The sequence below is a fragment of the Fukomys damarensis genome, unplaced genomic scaffold, assembly GCF_012274545.1.
Source record: "Fukomys damarensis isolate Sample0158 unplaced genomic scaffold, DMR_v1.0_HiC HiC_scaffold_17, whole genome shotgun sequence".
Lineage (NCBI taxonomy): Eukaryota > Metazoa > Chordata > Mammalia > Rodentia > Bathyergidae > Fukomys > Fukomys damarensis.
In genome coordinates this window covers 39,197,603-39,215,426 of record NW_022900929.1, presented here as the reverse complement: position 1 = coordinate 39,215,426, position 17,824 = coordinate 39,197,603, and the positions used below count along the sequence as shown (strand labels likewise).

General features: G+C 38.4%; 1 protein-coding gene across 4 annotated transcripts in view; it reads left to right on the top strand.

The window, feature by feature from the left end:
* Positions 1-17,824, top strand: part of Cdin1 (CDAN1 interacting nuclease 1) — a 254,736-nt gene that overhangs the window by 117,254 nt on the left and 119,658 nt on the right. For all 4 annotated transcript variants that reach the window (XM_019207576.2, XM_019207575.2, XM_010624629.2 and 1 more), the window contains exons 9-10: positions 7,239-7,304; positions 7,931-8,036. In XM_019207576.2, the coding sequence (XP_019063121.1) occupies positions 7,239-7,304; positions 7,931-8,036 (172 nt within the window). The remainder of the gene's footprint in view (positions 1-7,238; positions 7,305-7,930; positions 8,037-17,824) is intronic.

The window sequence follows — 17,824 nt, the reverse complement described above, 5'->3', positions numbered from 1 at the left end:
ATTTTATTTTTTTTTTTTTTTTTTTTTTTTTTTTTTTTTTTTTTTGAGGCCTTTGGACACGAAGGGTAAGAGGGGGAAGAAAAAAAGTGACAGTGAGAAGACAACAACAAGACTGTTACCAGTGTTAGGAGAAATATGAAAGTTTATGCCAAAGATGGAAGATACACCACTCATCTTCCAGGTTGGCATATCTCCAGGTCAGAGGGACTTTCATTAGTGACTTCAACAGCCGCTGTCTGGTGCAAATTCTTGTTAAGTTTGGCTTAATAAGGATGGCTCTGGAGATATTTTATGCTTTCCAGGGTATGTTACCCTACTAGTAGACACTAACAATTATTTTGAGTGACACCTGAGAGGCATTTTCTTTATGCCTGCCTTACCTCTTCCCCCTGTGTTTGGACAAACCAGCATATTTTACATGGGTGCTTTTCGAACATTCGTGTATTACTCTGTGGGACTCTAGCAGGGTATAATCTGTAAAGCCAAATAGGCTTAGTAAAGGATGTCCCTTGCTGTAAGAAATTAGGATCTTTGTTTCTAAGAGTTCATCGGCTCCTGCTGCTTTATTCCCCACCTAAAGCAACAGTGCTGTGCTGGGGAAGTGATTATGATGTGACAAACAGAGGATTATGACTCCAGGTGAAGAATAGGCAGCAGGAACAGACGAGATTTAGAATAGCAGGATTGTTTACATGCAGATGTTAGCAGTTCAAAGTAAGAGACTAGAAATAAAGCATACAATTGTAAAAGCTGAAGGGGACTGAGGTGGATGGGTATCTCATAAGATGCCAACCACTTAAATTCCTATCTACCAGAGAGTTGAAAAGAAGATGCAGTTTTTAAAGTAGCAGGAATGTGATATGGGAGCAGGAATATGGAGAATTTGGGTTCTGTTCTCTCTTTCCTGAAGAAATTGTCAAGGTGAGAGAATCCTTACTTATTCCTCTTATCAAATGTACTTGTGCGCTCTTCTGGGGACTGAGAAAAAAGAACCAAGGGCAGCTCGTTGCTGCTGGAACTAAATGCTTAATGGAGCTTTGAAGAAAGTTGTCCTGTGCATTTACAGTGGCAGTTTACCTGCTTCTGGACTGCAGCCCTGCTCTGGTGAGATAATTTATGTCTGCTGATCATCTGCTTTCCCGACCACTACAGAGTTATTGGGACTATTTTGGTTGTAAGTGGCAGAAAGCAAATCAAACCAATGTGCAAACACACATTGAAGTAATTTGTTCAGCTGTATACCTGGGAAATCCAAAGAGGAAAAATTTCTCCTGATGTGTCTAGAATCCAGAAACAAAACAATACGTTCAGTATCTCTTTTCTCCTTCTTGGATTCTGCACTTTTCTGTTGGCTTCATTCCCTAGAAACAAGGTGATCACTGAAGATGGTAGTTTTATCCTCAAGGAGTTTGTAATCCCAGAGAAAAGTTCGTGAATTCTTTGTGCCCTATAGTATTAGAAAGGTCTGGGTCAAGTGTGTATCTCCACATCTTGGTGGTTGAAGGTCATGTTATTGATGGGCATTGTGAATCACATTGTGTGAGAGGGGTAGTAATTCCAGGCAAGATGACATACAGGACCACAGAGTAAAAATCCCTTTCTACTATGAATTTGCTACAGGCTAAAACTTTACTCTTCAGAACCAAAAGGCATGGAGGAGTCAAATCAATTACTGTTACTGCTGGATTGACTTCTTGGTCCTGTGTATATGTGTACATACATTTGTCTTTCTGTGCCGGAGCTCTTATTTATGTCTGAGAGCTGCTAACATGCCTCTCTTGTTCGTGTGGAGCTTGCTCAGGGACGGATAGAGTTGTCTCCACAAAAGGATTTGACATCAGTGACTTTAGCTAAATGGAATTGGGGCAGACAAAGGCTAACATTCAATCACTCAGAACTTTGGCGTTGGAAAGGGCTCTCCTGACCATCGAATCTCTTATGTTGTTTGGGAGAAACTGGCCTCAGGCCTTGTATCATAGCTAGTTCCCTCCTACCAGCCTATCCTGTATCTTTTTTTACTCAACTCTGCCAATTTGTTCCTTCATTTGTGGCATTAAACCAAAAGGATTTAGAGTGCTGTGGTATAATGTAAGGAAGGGTTTTATTTTTGTTGCTATTCATGCCCCCCCCCTTTAGCCATTAGGCAGTAGAGACTAGCTTACCTAGCCTCTCTATGCTGCTCCAGCTTCTTGACCTCCCGTTTGTTTCCCATCTTTAGGGCACTTCAGTTTTTCCTAGTATTGTCCCCTAAAGACATAAGCAAAGGACAAGGTCAGAGCAGTCAGTTGTAGTCCTTATTAGTGGCTCTGATAAGAGGCTTTAGGGGAAGAGGTTGAAACTAATGGCTGTAATGAAATTTTGGGTTCTGTAAGGATTTCATTTGTCTGTGCTATCAGTTCCGCCGTGAAATGCATATCTATTTTTGTGTTTTTTCATGGGATTTGAGTATCATAACAGCTATTACTGAAGGCTTCTCATTTTCTTAAATTAGATAGAAAAGTCTGAAACTCTTAGAGAACATAAAAACATGGTGAACAAAGGTCACAGCTTCAAATGTAGAATAAGGCAGTCATTTGGATAACAGAAAAACAATACTAGATACCATAAACTGTAGTTTTAATTTGTATTTACATAGACGGACTTTTTGCCCTCCCTCAATCCAGTAAAAAGTTTTAAAATATTATTTTTTTTATCATAGGGCATACTGTAATTTAGAGTTTTAGAAACCCTTACAAATTCATAAATAAAAGACACATCAAACATTAGTTTTCATTTGTAGAAGTTGCAGATTGAAGTTTTACACAATTTCTCCGGAAACAGTGGCATTTCTTAAATTTAAAGTGTTTAATAAAACAAAACAACACAAAAGACCAAAAAAAAACAACTTTTCTTGGTAGTCGTCAGTCTCGCAATGATTCTTAAATATATGTTAACTAGTTTTAGATGTATTTTGTTTGCTGACTCAAAACCAGCCCTTTATTTTAAAAAAAGAAATTGTGTAATTAGTACTTAATTGCTTTGGATATTTCGGGCATTTATAGGAAAGGGTAACTCAAAGGCCAAAGAAATTAAACTTTCACAATGTTCTTTAGACATGTATAATTTCTTTTTTAAAAATAGATGCTAGGGCTGGGATTTAGCTCAGTGGTTCCGCTGCCTGCCTCGCAAGCACAAGAACCAGAGTTCGATCCCTGGTACCAAAGGGAAAAAAACAAACAAACAAACAAAAAAACACCTAGAAATAAAGGCTCAGACTCAGGTTGTTTTTATACATTTGAAATAATAATAATTAATTTAAAATATTTTTTAAAATTAGCATCCACTTTATCTGTAAATACAGTGTTATCGATATTTTTAGAGTTATCGTGGAGAGAATACCACTCAAGTGCTAGAAATCAAGAGGTGGTCATGCTCCTCTCCTCTTCTGGGTGATGTGGTCTAAGTAATACAGACAGACAGACAGCTGCTGATCCCACAGGAAGGAAGAGAGGACTCACCCAAATGTCACACGTCACAAAGATTACACAAGATAAAATTTAAATAGTTGCCTTAACTAGTAGTTGAATACAGTCTACCCAGACAAAGTAGAATTTGGTTGACATGATGACTTGAGCTTCTGTCCTGCGTGGTTACCTGCGAGATCCTGGTCTTGGTGGATAACTTCACTTCTCTAGGCCACATTTATTATGTATAAAATTGAAATGTTGGGTTAGTGTTCCCTAAGACTTTACTAGTTCAGAATTACCCTCCATCTGAAGCTTTATATTGTGTGGATCAGAGGCTAACAAATATGCTTTATGTTGGTAATGAGCACTTGAACTATGATGTTAATAAGGTTAGTAATTATGAACTATTTGGGGTTCTTAAATATACACCATAAGCCAGCAGAGCCTGACTTCATGTCTGCTGTATTCACTGAGTAAGATAGGTATATAGGACTTGGAAATTGATTTTTTGTGGGGAAAGTATACTCAATGTAACTATCCATATTATTGCCCCCTCCAGCTAATAATATTCTTGCTTTTTTTCTGAATCTTGACCTTTTTTCTTTAAAAAACTGAACAGATGACTTAAACATTTAGTTTTTACTTGGGGAATTGAGACAATATTAAGTGACCATACTTGGCTCATGTATCTGAAAAGTATTGTAAGAACTTGTATGTAATAATACATGCTTCTCAAGGAAAATATAAAATACAGGACTGTCTGTAGAATATAAAAATTTGAACAGGTTAGTTACTCTAGACCTCCCCAGAAGTAGCACCAAGCAGAAATTGCATTTGAGTGAGAATTCCACCCAAACTATAAAGAGTGGATAAGGCCAGTGTTATTAGAATAACAGTGGTAAAAGATAAAAGGAGGAAATTTTCTCATCAGCGTTAAAGAAAGGATGCAGTCTCTTCCTTTACAATTGGGATGAACCTTAGCTTCAAACATTTAGGACCAAAGGTAAAAAAATGACAGCAGAAATTACCAAGTAAAACCTTGAACTTTGGGCCAAGTTTAGTGCCTCTATGCTTTTGTTTATGCACGAGGAGTTAAATCATGAAGGAAAAGTATTGCCAGCCTGGATAGGCTTTGTAGACAACATGCATATTCTTTAAAATGCACTTATGTTTTATTCATTTTTCCTTTTCAAGCATTAAATGTATGTGTAGCTAATGCTGCTGGTGAAACTGGGGCAGATGGAATCTTAAAAATGAGAAGGACAACTCCTGTCCTCTGAGCAGCAGTGTGAGGCCCAAGTACATCAATACAAGGGAGCCCAGAAAGAATGAGGTAGGACGGAAGTAGTATGGGCTGATGACAACCTAAAGATCCCGAAGTTAGAACCCTGATGTGTCAACCAAAATCTACACCTATTAACAATATTTTAGATAAAGAAGTCTTTCAGTATCTGCGGGCCAAGAAAGAATCATAATGCAAAGGGCAAGAAATTAGGCCAGATGGGTGGAGCTGACCTTCAGTCCCCCAAAGGGGTAACCAATGATAGGAACGTCTCCTGCGACCTAGAAGGTGAAGAATACCAGTGGGTCTTCAGTGGTGTGGTGTTTCCCATCCCTGTACTGCTCTTTCCTCTGAGCTTCACCAAGTTTTTCCCTCTTCCTTTCTTAGGAAATCTAGGATGAAAGAAGCAATGTAAAGGTTGAAACAGGGGAGTTAAGGCAGAGATAGCTGAGTAAATAAAGGAACCTTTCAGGTGTTTGGAATAAACCTCTTATAAAAATAGAAAGCTAATTTCACTGATGATGATACAGATTTCTAGATGCTATTTGTGTGTGTGTGTGTGTGTGTGTGTGTGTGCAGTTACTTATGGATGAACTTAATAATGAATGAAAGAGCAGAGTTAAAGTGGGGGGAGAGAGAGAGAAGTGGGGGGAATGGGAATAAAACAATACACCTATGATATTTTCACATTCTCCACAAAAAGATGCAAAAATTCCCTAGCCTCATTTGATGTTTTATGTTCAGGTTTTGGGGTTTGGGTTTTAAATTCTCACATTAAGGAAGTCATGCAGTTTAAATGATAAGTATTATATTAGTAATTTTAGTGCCACGAACAGGAGTGTGCATGTGCTTTTAAAGGAATTTCTATGGTGTGCAGTTGGGTTGCTTGGTGACCTTTGAAATTTTGTTTGGAGCTGCTGTCAGAAACATAACCATTTTTCTTTCTGAAACAAATTTTAACATCTGCAAAGGTTGACCAAGCTAGGATAGTTTTAATAAAATATTAATCTGTCTTTTTTAATGTCAACCCAGCTTTTAAGACTGTTCATCACCTATCTAAAACATCAGCTCAAGGCACTGGAGTTGATTTTATAAAATGCCTTTCCCATTAAACATTCTCATTGTAGTCAGAGTACAGTTAAATGACAGAAATTTTTCCAGTCTTATTTTCCATAACCCAGTTTCCAAATTCTCTTGTTTTTAAATTAACAGTAATTTGTATCACATAATTTCAGGTTAACTTAAAAGTTTTTCATTCTCAAGGAGGGAAGATGGTTCCAAATTCTGGCCCCCATCCATTAAAATCTGGATAGCCTAATGATCCTGAATTTTATAAAAATTGGACTTATCTATTTTAAATATATATCTTGTCATTAAAAGGTTTATTTACATTTAAAATGCTGACCTTTCAAGATGTACACAAGAGTGTTCTCAGAGTTTCCGAACCTTGGCCGTGAAACCACTGTCTTGGGCTGACAAATGGATTGGAAATAAGCTCCCCAGCACTGGGAATGGGCCATTAATTTCAATCAAAGGTGATGCAAGGAGGCGAATGGGATGCATGGCAATGTCAACAGCCCAGTAGGTGTTAAGAGACCACACAGCCTTCCTTGTTACTTAGTTGGGCCATTAGTTGAGGTTGGGTGAAGACAGAAAGCCATGTCTGGAATTGAATGACCAGGTCACTCCAAAATCTAATGGAGAATTCCCCATTTCAGAAATCACATTGTAATGCCATTAGAAGTCAAGGACAGCATTTAGAAAACATTGGGTTTTTTGCTTTTTCTTGTTTTTTTAATTAAGCACCTTGATAGTTTTTTCCAACTTTGTTGGGCTTCCTGTTTTCCTGCTTCTTTACCTTCTAAGTGGATCATGGATATTTACAGAGGATCAAGAAATCAAACAGACTAAGGAAAAAATTTCAAAGCCCGTGTGCTTTTCAGAATTACATTGTAGTTTAAAGTCCTAGTAAATGCTAGGAAACAGTAGTGAAGCATAGGAGTGAAGCGGGATAATTAATTCTTTGTGGTGATTTCATTGTCCTTGTCCTTTTCACGTATGTAGCGATAGTTCTAATTGAAACTAAACTTTCTTATTGCTTTAATGCAAGCATTTGTTTCAGAATTGTAAAGGTCACTATGCTTGTGCTTTACATTGTCAACATGGGCTGATAACATTAGTGATATTCGTGGCAATGAAATCCTTTTATTTTAATCAGTAAGTGTATTTCTTTGAATATTTTCAGTTACAAAAAAGATAGCATATGACAGCTTGAATTAATGATGTTTATAATAAAGACATAAAAATGCAAAAGGGACAAAGAAGCATTTTTTTATCTGCTTCAGGTTTGTTAAGAAAATTCATTTATTCTGACACAGCATTGAATGCATAAGAAAGATATGTATGACTGCATTAGTAATTTTTACACATATTTAAGAAAGAAAAGCAATTATATTGCTGTCTTGTTAATGGAATGCTGTTACAAGTAATAGTATTTGTTCTTTCTGTAGATGAAGATCAGCTCCGTGCAAAGGGTTATGACAAAACACCAGATTTTATTTTACAAGTACCAGTTGGTAAGTTCTTAAGCTCTGTTATTCATTTGTTTATAGAGAATGAGATAAGATTTTTCCATTCCTTTTAAAATATGTTAATATTAAATAAGTTACCAAAGTATATTAGCTTTATATCTAATACCCACTAAAGTTTAATATATTGTTTCTAAATGGGTGAGATAGTTGGAAAATATTATTGTAAGATACCAGAAAATAATAGATTCAGAAGAAATCTATGCCTTAAAAAGTTTTACATGTATTTGAGAAATGAGTATGCCTCCTGAAGACATTTCAGCTGCCATTTTCAACTCATTTCTCTAAGTTGTGAATTTTTATAACGGCTCTATGGAATAGATAGGCTTACTTTGGTCTGCTTAACATTTCCCTCGTCAAGTTACAGAATCACAGTCTCAGAATTAGGGAAAGGACTTTTGAAGAATGTGATGGAAACAAAACGGATGTGACTGTAGCATAAATGTTCTTTGTGATGAACATGTGGCATGCACTGTTTTATAATTACGTCCAGAGGTGATGGTAAGGGCCAAACCCTCTGCTCATCAGTGTGAATCGTGGAGAGGCCTGTGCAGAGTTCAGAATTTTCAATCTTCCTTCTTTTCGCTGTATATTAGTAATGCTTTGTCCCTTAGCTGTAGAAGGGCACATAATTCACTGGATTGAAAGCAAAGCCTCATTTGGTGATGAATGTAGCCACCACTCCTACCTGCATGACCAGTTCTGGAGCTACTGGAATAGGTAAGTCCCATTATTTTTCTCTCAAGATAAACGATACTCAGCTGAAATCTCATTAGAAGAAATATTTTGTTTAGCTGGTAAAAATTCTCATAGCCTTTTTTTGTAATAAAGATAGTCTTGATTAATGTATTAATTTCAGATAATTTAAACTTCTCTGCTTTCATAATGTTGCTTCATTTTTTAAAAGTAAAAATCTGTGTATAAGGTCAAAGTTAGTATATACTCTCATATTTTACATTGATAATATTGGTGCACTTAAAATATGGATAACAAGATTTGATGTATATTATAAAAACTGAATTTTTATCCTTTTGATGTGAAATTTTTGTTTACGGCCAGACCATACAAATAATTATTTCAACTGAGGAAAATATCCATATAATTTGAAAGATGAAAATGATTTAGCTTACCTCAATGGGAAACAGTTTCCAAAGAGATAAGGCTCTCAGCCATTATGAAAGGGGTAAGGGCACCCAGACCGGAGATTATTTTGGTTAATCCTCACAAGGAACTTACTATTATCCCCATTTTGTAGGTAACTACACTGATACTCAATGAGAGAATATAATGTAGGATTCAGCTAGTTACCGTGGGCCTGCGTTTCTCTGACTCATTCCCATACCTGTGTTCTTTCTAGCTCAATATTGTTGTCATCTGTAATACAACTGTTGAACCTTAGGCTTTTTCTATTATTGTACTCCTCGGTTTTCACATCATGTATTTTTCCCTCCTAGAACAGGAGGTGGGTCAAGTGGTAACCTTCCTAGATTATCTGCATCCCTAGGTCAAATACAGCAGTAGGATGACATTGGCCCTGAACGTTAAGGAAGGAGACAGCGGCATCTGTGAACAAGAGCTTCGTCCCGGCGTGGGGTCGGGGAGGACAGTGACAGGCCGTGGAATTTGGCATTATATTGTTACTCAGCTTTACAAAGGCCAGTGGACCTCAGCCTGTAGCAGCTGGGCTAAACTAAGCCTACTTTTTGCCATGGTAACAATGATCATGACAAAATGCTGAATGTAATGGCTTTCTTGATTTTCTTGTGTAATTGCGCGTAGCATCCGAGCTTTACTTTACAGGGATGGAGGAGGAAAGTGCAAAATGTTTTAGAAATCAATGCTGCTTCAGCGTTTCCTGTGTTTTATTCAGCCATTATTCAAATTAGCAGTAATGTGGCAAATTGAATTTTAGATTTTTAGCAATTTTATGATGAGTTTGAAATAGTAAAGAAAGCATCATTTTTGATAGTATAGGGAAAGCAATGACAAGAAAATCAAATTGCATAAGTTTAGGTTGCTAAAGGATTAAAAGAAAAACTGATGGAGTAAATCAGCGCACATTGAGTCATTTTTCCCAGTGGTACTGGACAGGTCTTTTCTGAAAAACAGTTATAAGTTAAATCCCAGGTAGTAAAGCTTACTTAAAAGTTCCAAAGACACGTCTTCATTCTGATAAAAGTCAGCTGTTTATTGAGTGCTTGCTGTGTGCCTTGCACTCATCATTTACAGCCATGTTAAATAATCTAATTGTCTGTGTGATAGACTTACAGATTATTAGGGCTGGGGATTTAGCTCAGTGGCACTGTTCCTGCCTTGTAAGCGCAAGGTCCTGAGTTTGATCCCCAGTATTACAAAAAAAGAAAAAAAGAAGTGTTACAGATTATTGTCGTGGCTGGAGGAGGTCTGAGTGATGGATAATTTAATAGTTTCCTTTAGTAGGATTTTAACATTATTTTATTGCATTCTTTTTCTACCCTAATGATATTTTACTTAGACTATTATTGACTTACATTCCCTGAGTATGTTTTTTGAATATACCAGCCAAGTAGATAAAAATTAATGTAGGGCATATTGGGTGGTAACATCAGCCTTGATTTAAAGTGGCCCCAATTATTCAGGAAGGAAATACTCTACACAGAAGTCACTGGCATTATCAGATGTCTGCAGAGAAGCCAGACTGGAACATGCAAGCATTTATTTGATATACAATTGGTTTTATAATAAGGACATGGATTTAGCAGTGGTGGGGCATTTTGACCAAAGGGGACATTAGCTCACTTATGAAAGTATGGGATCCCAACTGTTTTCACATTTTGCTCCAACAGAACTTGTGGCAATTGATGAGGTTCTTCAGAGTTGAAAGATTTCTCTGCAACCTATAGATACACTTTCAAGGAAGCTCCTGGCTGGTATTTGGGATGATTTATTCATGTGATAAGGCTCCAGCTGACACAAAAACTAGTGTTATCTAATTGGAACAGATTTTCAGATTAAAAATTAGATCTTACTATAAGATGGTTCCATTAATATCAGTAGAACAATGCTTCGGTATAAACCACTTTCCCACACAAATAACTGCAGAGATGCCCTCTGCTCTAAGAAATATCTTCCATAGCAAATTAATAGTCTCATTCAGTACTTCTGCAGCTTTGGCAGAGGGAGTCCTTTCTTCTCAAGGCATTAAAGCATTTTCTTGCTCCTATGATGTTGTTTTCCCTTGAGCTTCCTCCTGCACTGCCAGCGGTATGCTCAGTCTCCTTGGCCGGCTCCTGCACTTTTCCCAGTGTGGAGGCTGCAGCACTCTGTGCCCATCCACCCTCCCCACTTTTTAATACACTCATTCCCTGGCCGGTCCCTTGGGCTTTCCTTAGTTCCTGGAGTTTTGTATACCACCTCTGGGTCCATATCTCCTAATTTTTACTCCCAGCATTGTGTTTCCCCTGAATGATTTGTGCACTTAGGACAGTACTCCTTTTGGGTACCAAATAGGTAACTCAGATTTAACATGTCCAAAACTAAACTCTTGCGTTTTCTTTCCAAACTTGTTGTCGTTCCCCACTCCCTGTCCCAGTCCATCTACAATGCTACAGTTTACTCATTTACTCAATTCAATAACCCGTTTCACTCATCAGTGAGTTCATTCAGCTTATCTGTCCTCATGTCTTGAATAGTGTCATTTTTGCCCCTTCACTTGCTTTTGCCTCTGCCTATTATTTTCTCTTTCTTGATCAATTGCTGTGGCTTTTGGAATGATCTTCTTAGGTCTACTCTCGCAGTCCTAAAGCAGTTTTTCATACCCCAGTCTTGGAAAACCATATTATGTCACTTTCCTGCTCAAAACTCTTCAGTGGCTTCCCGTCACATTTAAAAATAAAATCTAAAATGCTGTACTGTGATATTCAGGGCCCTCTGCGTGATCTGCTCCCTTCTAGCTTATTTATTCTCTCCACCGATGCTCTCCCCTCACCTAAGATTCTCTCTCTTTTACTTCTTGTGCCATGTTGGCTTTCCTGATGTTCTTGAACTGTTTCTTATTTCTGCTTCAAGACCCTTACTCTGCCTAATCCTTGCCTGGAGTTTTCTTTACCTAGATCTCCAGGTAACTTTCTTCTTAATGACATTCAGATCTCTCTTTGAATTTCCATTCCTCAGAGAGCCATTCCCGCCCACCCAAGCTAAGCTGAAAAACTGCCCTAGAACTACTGATCAGAATATGAAGATCACAACTGCACATTCAGCACCTCCCTGGGATACTCAGGGCACGTTCGGGCACACTGTCATCAGTGGCACCTGTTTAAAACCCATGTGCACTTCGTAGATGAACCTCCCAAAGTCTGCACTTAGGGGCTGGAAAGTGAGGCAAAGTTTTGTTTGAGTTTGATATTTTAATAATCCTTGAACTAATGGAAGGAATACTGGCTGTTAATCCAGGACATGCCACTTTCTGGTCCCATGACTGGAAGAAATTTGCTTAGCCTCCCTAAGCCTTTGTTTTCTCTTCAGTGAAATCAGCTTAGTAATACCGCATTTGCCCTACTAGTTTGTTTTTTGTTTGTTTGGGTTTTTTGGCACTGGGTATAGAACTCAGGTCCTTGTGCTTGTGAGGTAGGCGGCAGAACCACTAAGATAAATCCCTGGCCCTTGCCCTACTATTGTAAAGATCAGTTACTCAGTATGTGCAAAGGACTTTCTATTGCCTGGCAATCTATAAGTATTAATTCTGCTCTGTCCTTTTTTCCTGGAGAGCACTGTCTGATAAAATTTAGAAGTTTTATGATTCGACTTTGTGGGGTGGGTACCAGGGTATAATTAGACATTTTCTTTTTCTTTGTACCAGGGATCGAACTCAGGACCTTACACTTTGTGAGGCAGGCAGCTGATTAGACATTTTTAATGGCCTTCTTTGGTAGATAAACTGCTCAGCTAACTTGAGCACTCCATATGGGTGATATTTCTTTGGGAAACTTTTCTGTGTTCCAAGTTTGGGTCTGATGCTCCTTTTGTGTTGTTTTCATGATTTCACCCTCCTCTAGTTAATAATGAGTTTCGTACTATTTGTTTTATCTATTTTTAAATGCCTAGAGGTTGGCAGAATGTCTGTAGACAATCAGTGTGTATTTATTAAATGAATGACTGTATGAATAAATTTATCCATGCTTAGCAGCAATAATCTTTTGAATCTGTTGTTAAGGATCATATGAGGTGTAATGACAATAAGCCTTAATAGAGCCATTTTCTTTCCTGTGAGAATCCCACTATAAGAACACAGAAAAATGGCTTATTTTTCTAAAAACAACTTTCATGGACTTTTCAGATATATAGGGGTTTTGTACTTTTTGTTGTTGTTGTTGTTGTTTTTTAATGGTTCTGGGTTTTGAACCCAAAATCACTCTATCACTATATCTCAACTCTTTTTCATTTTGAGACAAAGTTTTACTAAGGTGCCCAGTTGGAATATGAACTTGCAATTCTCCTGCCTCAGCCTCCCTTAATGCTAGCATTACATGTATCTGCTACTTCTGCTATCTAGCTATATACACTTTTGTAGATTGCTTTCACAATGGATAAGTCTCTTTACTTAAGGAATTTGAAGATAGAAAATAAAGGGCAACCACGTATATTTTTAGATGAATAATTATATTCTTATTTCGATCGTTTGCTTCCCCCAAACTTCTAACTTCTCTTGTTTGAAATTTGTCATGGGTTGCCAAGCCTAAGTAGAGGGCAGTCTGTAGCTTCCCTACAGGATGCATAAAATTGGGCCTGGGGCAAGGTTAAACACCTGGAAGAATTCCCAGACTCTCCTTAGAGTTCTAGGCTGCTTGTGGCATTGCAGAGATAGGCAACACACTGCATTGCCTGTTTTGTTTCTTTTCCCATTCTGTGCCCCGCCTAGAAAGAGTTGCTTACACCCCCGCTTCCACATCCACGCACATTCCCACAAACCACTGTCCTGGACCAGAGGTGTATACCTGTGTGGTGTGCACGTTTTTCAGGTGGATCAACCAGAGAGTGGTGACCATGCAAGTCCTGGGAATGTTCTCATGGCTCCCTCAGCAGGAAGTTCCCAAGTCCCTGCTGTAGGAGTGTGGCCTAGAAAGGGCTGGGAGTGATACAGGTAGCAGATAGAGATTTTCCCTTGGCCCCATGGACTTCTCACCCCATGTATACAAGCAGAGTGGTGCCAAAACACAGCTTTCTACAGCATGGGTCCAGAACCCAGAGCCCTCTTAATTGGGTATGAGGGACAATACAAAAGGAAGCAAGTTGTGAAGTTGTGTATCTTCCAAAGTCATTTCTTGTACTAGTGTTAGGAGATGAGGGGAGATGAGCACTGGGGAAATGATGGTCTTGATCACATTTACGGGCTACTAGACAGATTAAGAGCTGAATGCCATCTGTCAGATTTTTGAATCTGGCTCCAGAGAGTCTACTTTCCTAGAGGCAGTGCTGAGCTAATACCTTCTGCCACAAGAATTGATTTGACTTCATGTCTTACCTCTAAGTATTTTTTAAAGATCAATTATTTACTCAATGGTTTAGTGATTGCTTTCTCTGGTCTGTGATAACTTGAGAGCTGAGCACTTAGAATGGATCTTCGAAATGGTTAAAAGTTAAGGAAGGTGTCTTTCAGAGGATGGTCAAAGTTTTTCCTGTATTAAGATGCTTTCAGGAAGCCTGCAATTAGCCAAATCACAGATTCCCAGTTATTTCAGGCTCGTTACAAACAAGGCTGGTCACATCTGTCTTAAGTTGGAGTTTGTGCCTCAGCAATAGATGCTCTTAAAAACCTTCAATTATAGTGGCTTGCCAGGCACTGCTGCCGTAAACTAACAAGTAGTCATCAGCAACAAGAGACAGATTGACTGATAATTAGCAAATGCACTGCAGAGGGCTTCTGGAAGGTAAAATACAATAATTTGCTTTCCCATCTCATAGTGTAGTTGGGATGTCCCATTGTTCCAGATTAATTCTTGACGCTGTTATGAGCTAGAATAACCTCAAAAATATTTGATATGCATGAGGGAAAAGTGTTTTGCACTCTGTAATGGTGAAGTACCACTTTTTTCTGTATCTGGAAGATAATAAGGCTTTCCCCATGAAGGGATCTATATTTTCTGTCACTATTTATTATTCCCAGTGATGATTTTAGATATAAAATTACACCAAAAGTAGAAAGGCTGACTTAGTCCTTAGAGTGGTATTTACGATGAAGAGATGGTTGTTGGCAAACTGGGATGAGTTAAATGAAAGGATTAAAAGGGAAAAACCCTAGATATATAAGGAAATGTTAATTAATTGGTTTCTCAGGCTAGAAAGAAAGACATTTTTCTAATTACTGACTTTAAGCATTTTATGAAGGAGGCATACTGACCAGTTTTACAAATGCAGGGCACCAAAGGATTCTTGAAAAGATGATTTTCTTGTTGACCTGTCACTGTGCTAGAGTTAATTGGTTTTCTTTTTAATTTTATTTCAGTGGTATATTTTAGATATACATAATAACATTCATCGTAGGAAATTTGTACTTTTGCCTGGTGTATCTTGCTTCTTTTTTTCTCCACTCCCCTCCTCTCCCTTCACTTTCTCTTTCCTTATTTACAAAAGATTGTTTCCATTTTTTCCCTTGTATTCTTTTTTTTCCTTGTCCTTTCCTTCTTTGCCCTCTTCCTCCCCTTCCCATTTGAACATTTTCTTCCTGTTGTACCTTTTGGTCCTTTTTCCCACTTCCAGTTTCTCATACCAGAGAACCAATGTGATATTTAAATGTTTGTCTGATTTATTTCACTTCAGTGTAGTCGATAGTTAATTTGAATCATATACAGGTCAGAACAGGATCAAATGGCCACACTACGAATGGAAGTACCATCCGGATCATCCCAAGAGGGTGAGGGGAGAATGAAAGAAAAGCTACCAGGAGGGAGTGCAGTCAGGTCTCAAGAATACAGTTCATTTGTGAGAGTCATTCTAGAATCACGGAGATCAGTTTGGAATTGAAATTACAACTTGGGCTCTAGGACAGTGAATCTTAATCTTCACTGTGTGTTAAAGTCATGTGGAAGAATGTTTTAAAAATATCCATGTAACCCTCATCTTTGGAGAACAGATATGTTTTGTGGGCAAGGACTGGCCTTTGGGAGTTTTTGTTTTGTCTTGAACACAAAGTTGCTACTCTGGATGGAACAGTGAAACCAATTTCTTCACCTAATGTTGGTTGGACAGCTTGCCTGCATCCCTAGCCTTCTTCCAAAAAGTCTTGATTAGAACAGTTTCTCTATTAGACTACTGGCTCAAGCCAACAAATTTCGGGGGGCAGTTAGTCCATATGAATTGCCCCTTCGGCCTTTGAAGCGTTGACAGTGCAAATGGGGATAGTACGTTGAGAGGCAGTACCCACACCCAGGTCCTTCTCTGGTTTGCCCTCGTGTTCCCTTCTTTCTCCACTGTGCAGCTTCGTGTGAGTCATGGTGTGAAATCGGTGTGGCAGACTACTGTTGGTGAATGGGTTGGCTGAACAAAAGACGAGCCTTCCAGCATGGCTGTACAAAACGGTCGGGTGTTTTCTTTTTCTCTCTCAAGAGTCTTATTTAGTATTCAAAAAGTGTGTCTATGAGGTTGATCTAAAAACCTGTCTACATACCCATGCTCCAGGAATATAATATCCACTAAATTGTCGGGTTTGAAAGCCACAGAACCAGGGAGAGCGTATATTGAACAAAAGACGAGCCTTCCAGCATGGCTGTACAAAACGGTCGGGTGTTTTCTTTTTCTCTCTCAAGAGTCTTATTTAGTATTCAAAAAGTGTGTCTATGAGGTTGATCTAAAAACCTGTCTACATACCCATGCTCCAGGAATATAATATCCACTAAATTGTCGGGTTTGAAAGCCACAGAACCAGGGAGAGCGTATATATAATTCAAGAGTGTCACCATTTTTTTCTTCCAGCAGATCTATTGGTTCTCTTTTTGTATGTGGGGTGATCCATTTTGATTTGATTTTAGTATAGGGTAAGAGATATGGATCAAGATCTATTATTCTTCATGTGGATAACCATTTTCCCAGTACTGTTCATTGAAGAGGTTATCTTTGCTCCTGTGAACATTATAGGTTTATCAAAAATCAGATGCCTACAAATGCTTGAGGTAGATTCTGCATACTCTTTTCTGTTCCACTGGCCAACATGTCTATTTTTGTACCAGTACCATGTTGCTTTTACTACTGCAGCTTTATAGTATAACTGCAAGTCTGGAATTGTAACCCCCTCCTAGCTTGCTTTTGCTCTTGAAATGCAAGATTTTTCACCAAGTGTTGGAGATTGAACCCAGGACCTTGCTTATGCTTATGCTTATACTACTGTCTTACCTCTGAGCTCATTACATATAGTGTAGTGCAGACGTTAAATCTGACTGAATTGCTAAAGGCCAATCTGAATTCAGAGGATAAGAGGACTGAACAATATTTGCTGTGTTAAGAAGCAGTTACGCCCCCTCCTCCCCCACTAGGATTGTAGATGTTTGCCTAGCATGCACAAGGTCCTAGATTCAGTCCTTAGCATCAGGAAAGAAACAGAGAGGAGGGGAAGAAAGGGAAGAAGGGAAAGAAAAGAAAGGAAAGGGGAGGGGAAGGGAAGGGAGGGAGAAAGGAAGGAAAGGAAAGAATTATATAGTTAAACATTTTAATAGAATTTATTCTGAGTTGTATTTTGCTGCAAGTAGAAGAGTCTTTTAATATTTAAAAATATTTTTAAAGTTTTATTGCAGTGCAATTGACATATAATAAACAGCCCATATTGAATTATGCAATTTGATAAAGTTATTTTTCTCTGAACTGAAGATTGAACCTAGGACCTTTGCACCAACCTACACCCCCAGCCTATTTTTTTATTTTGAGATAGGGTCTCTGTAAGTCTTGTGATCCTCCTTCCTCAGCCTCCCATAGTGCTGAAGTTACAGGCATGAGCCACCATACTTGGCTCCATCTGATGAATTTAGACCCATACCACTATCACCATGCTAGAGAAACTGAGCTTATCTTCTACCCTCCACAGTGCCCTCATGTATTCTTTCTGCCTGGCCAACTTATTTCCAGACCCTTCACACTGAGCTGTCACACCTTCCCTACACCTTTAGCTCCTTTCTTCAAATTTCTAAATGTCAGTAATCTTATTAAAACTATTTGGTATACACATGTGTGACTTATTTATTTCACTTAGGAGTATATCTTCAATATGTATCCATTTTCCTATGAATGAATCTATTCTCTCGCTCTTTATGGCTGAGTAATATTCCATTTTAGAGAAAAACCACAACTTCTTTATCCAGTTTCCAACGGATGGGCAAATAGGCTGTTTCCAAGATTTAGCTATTACAAACTGTGCCGCTATAAACATGGGTGCACATACTTCTCTGTGATATGATTCTTTTAGTTCTTTTGGAAAGATACCCAGCAGAGGGATGGCTAGGTCAAATGGAACCTCCAGTCCAAGCTCTTTGAGGTATCTCCATATT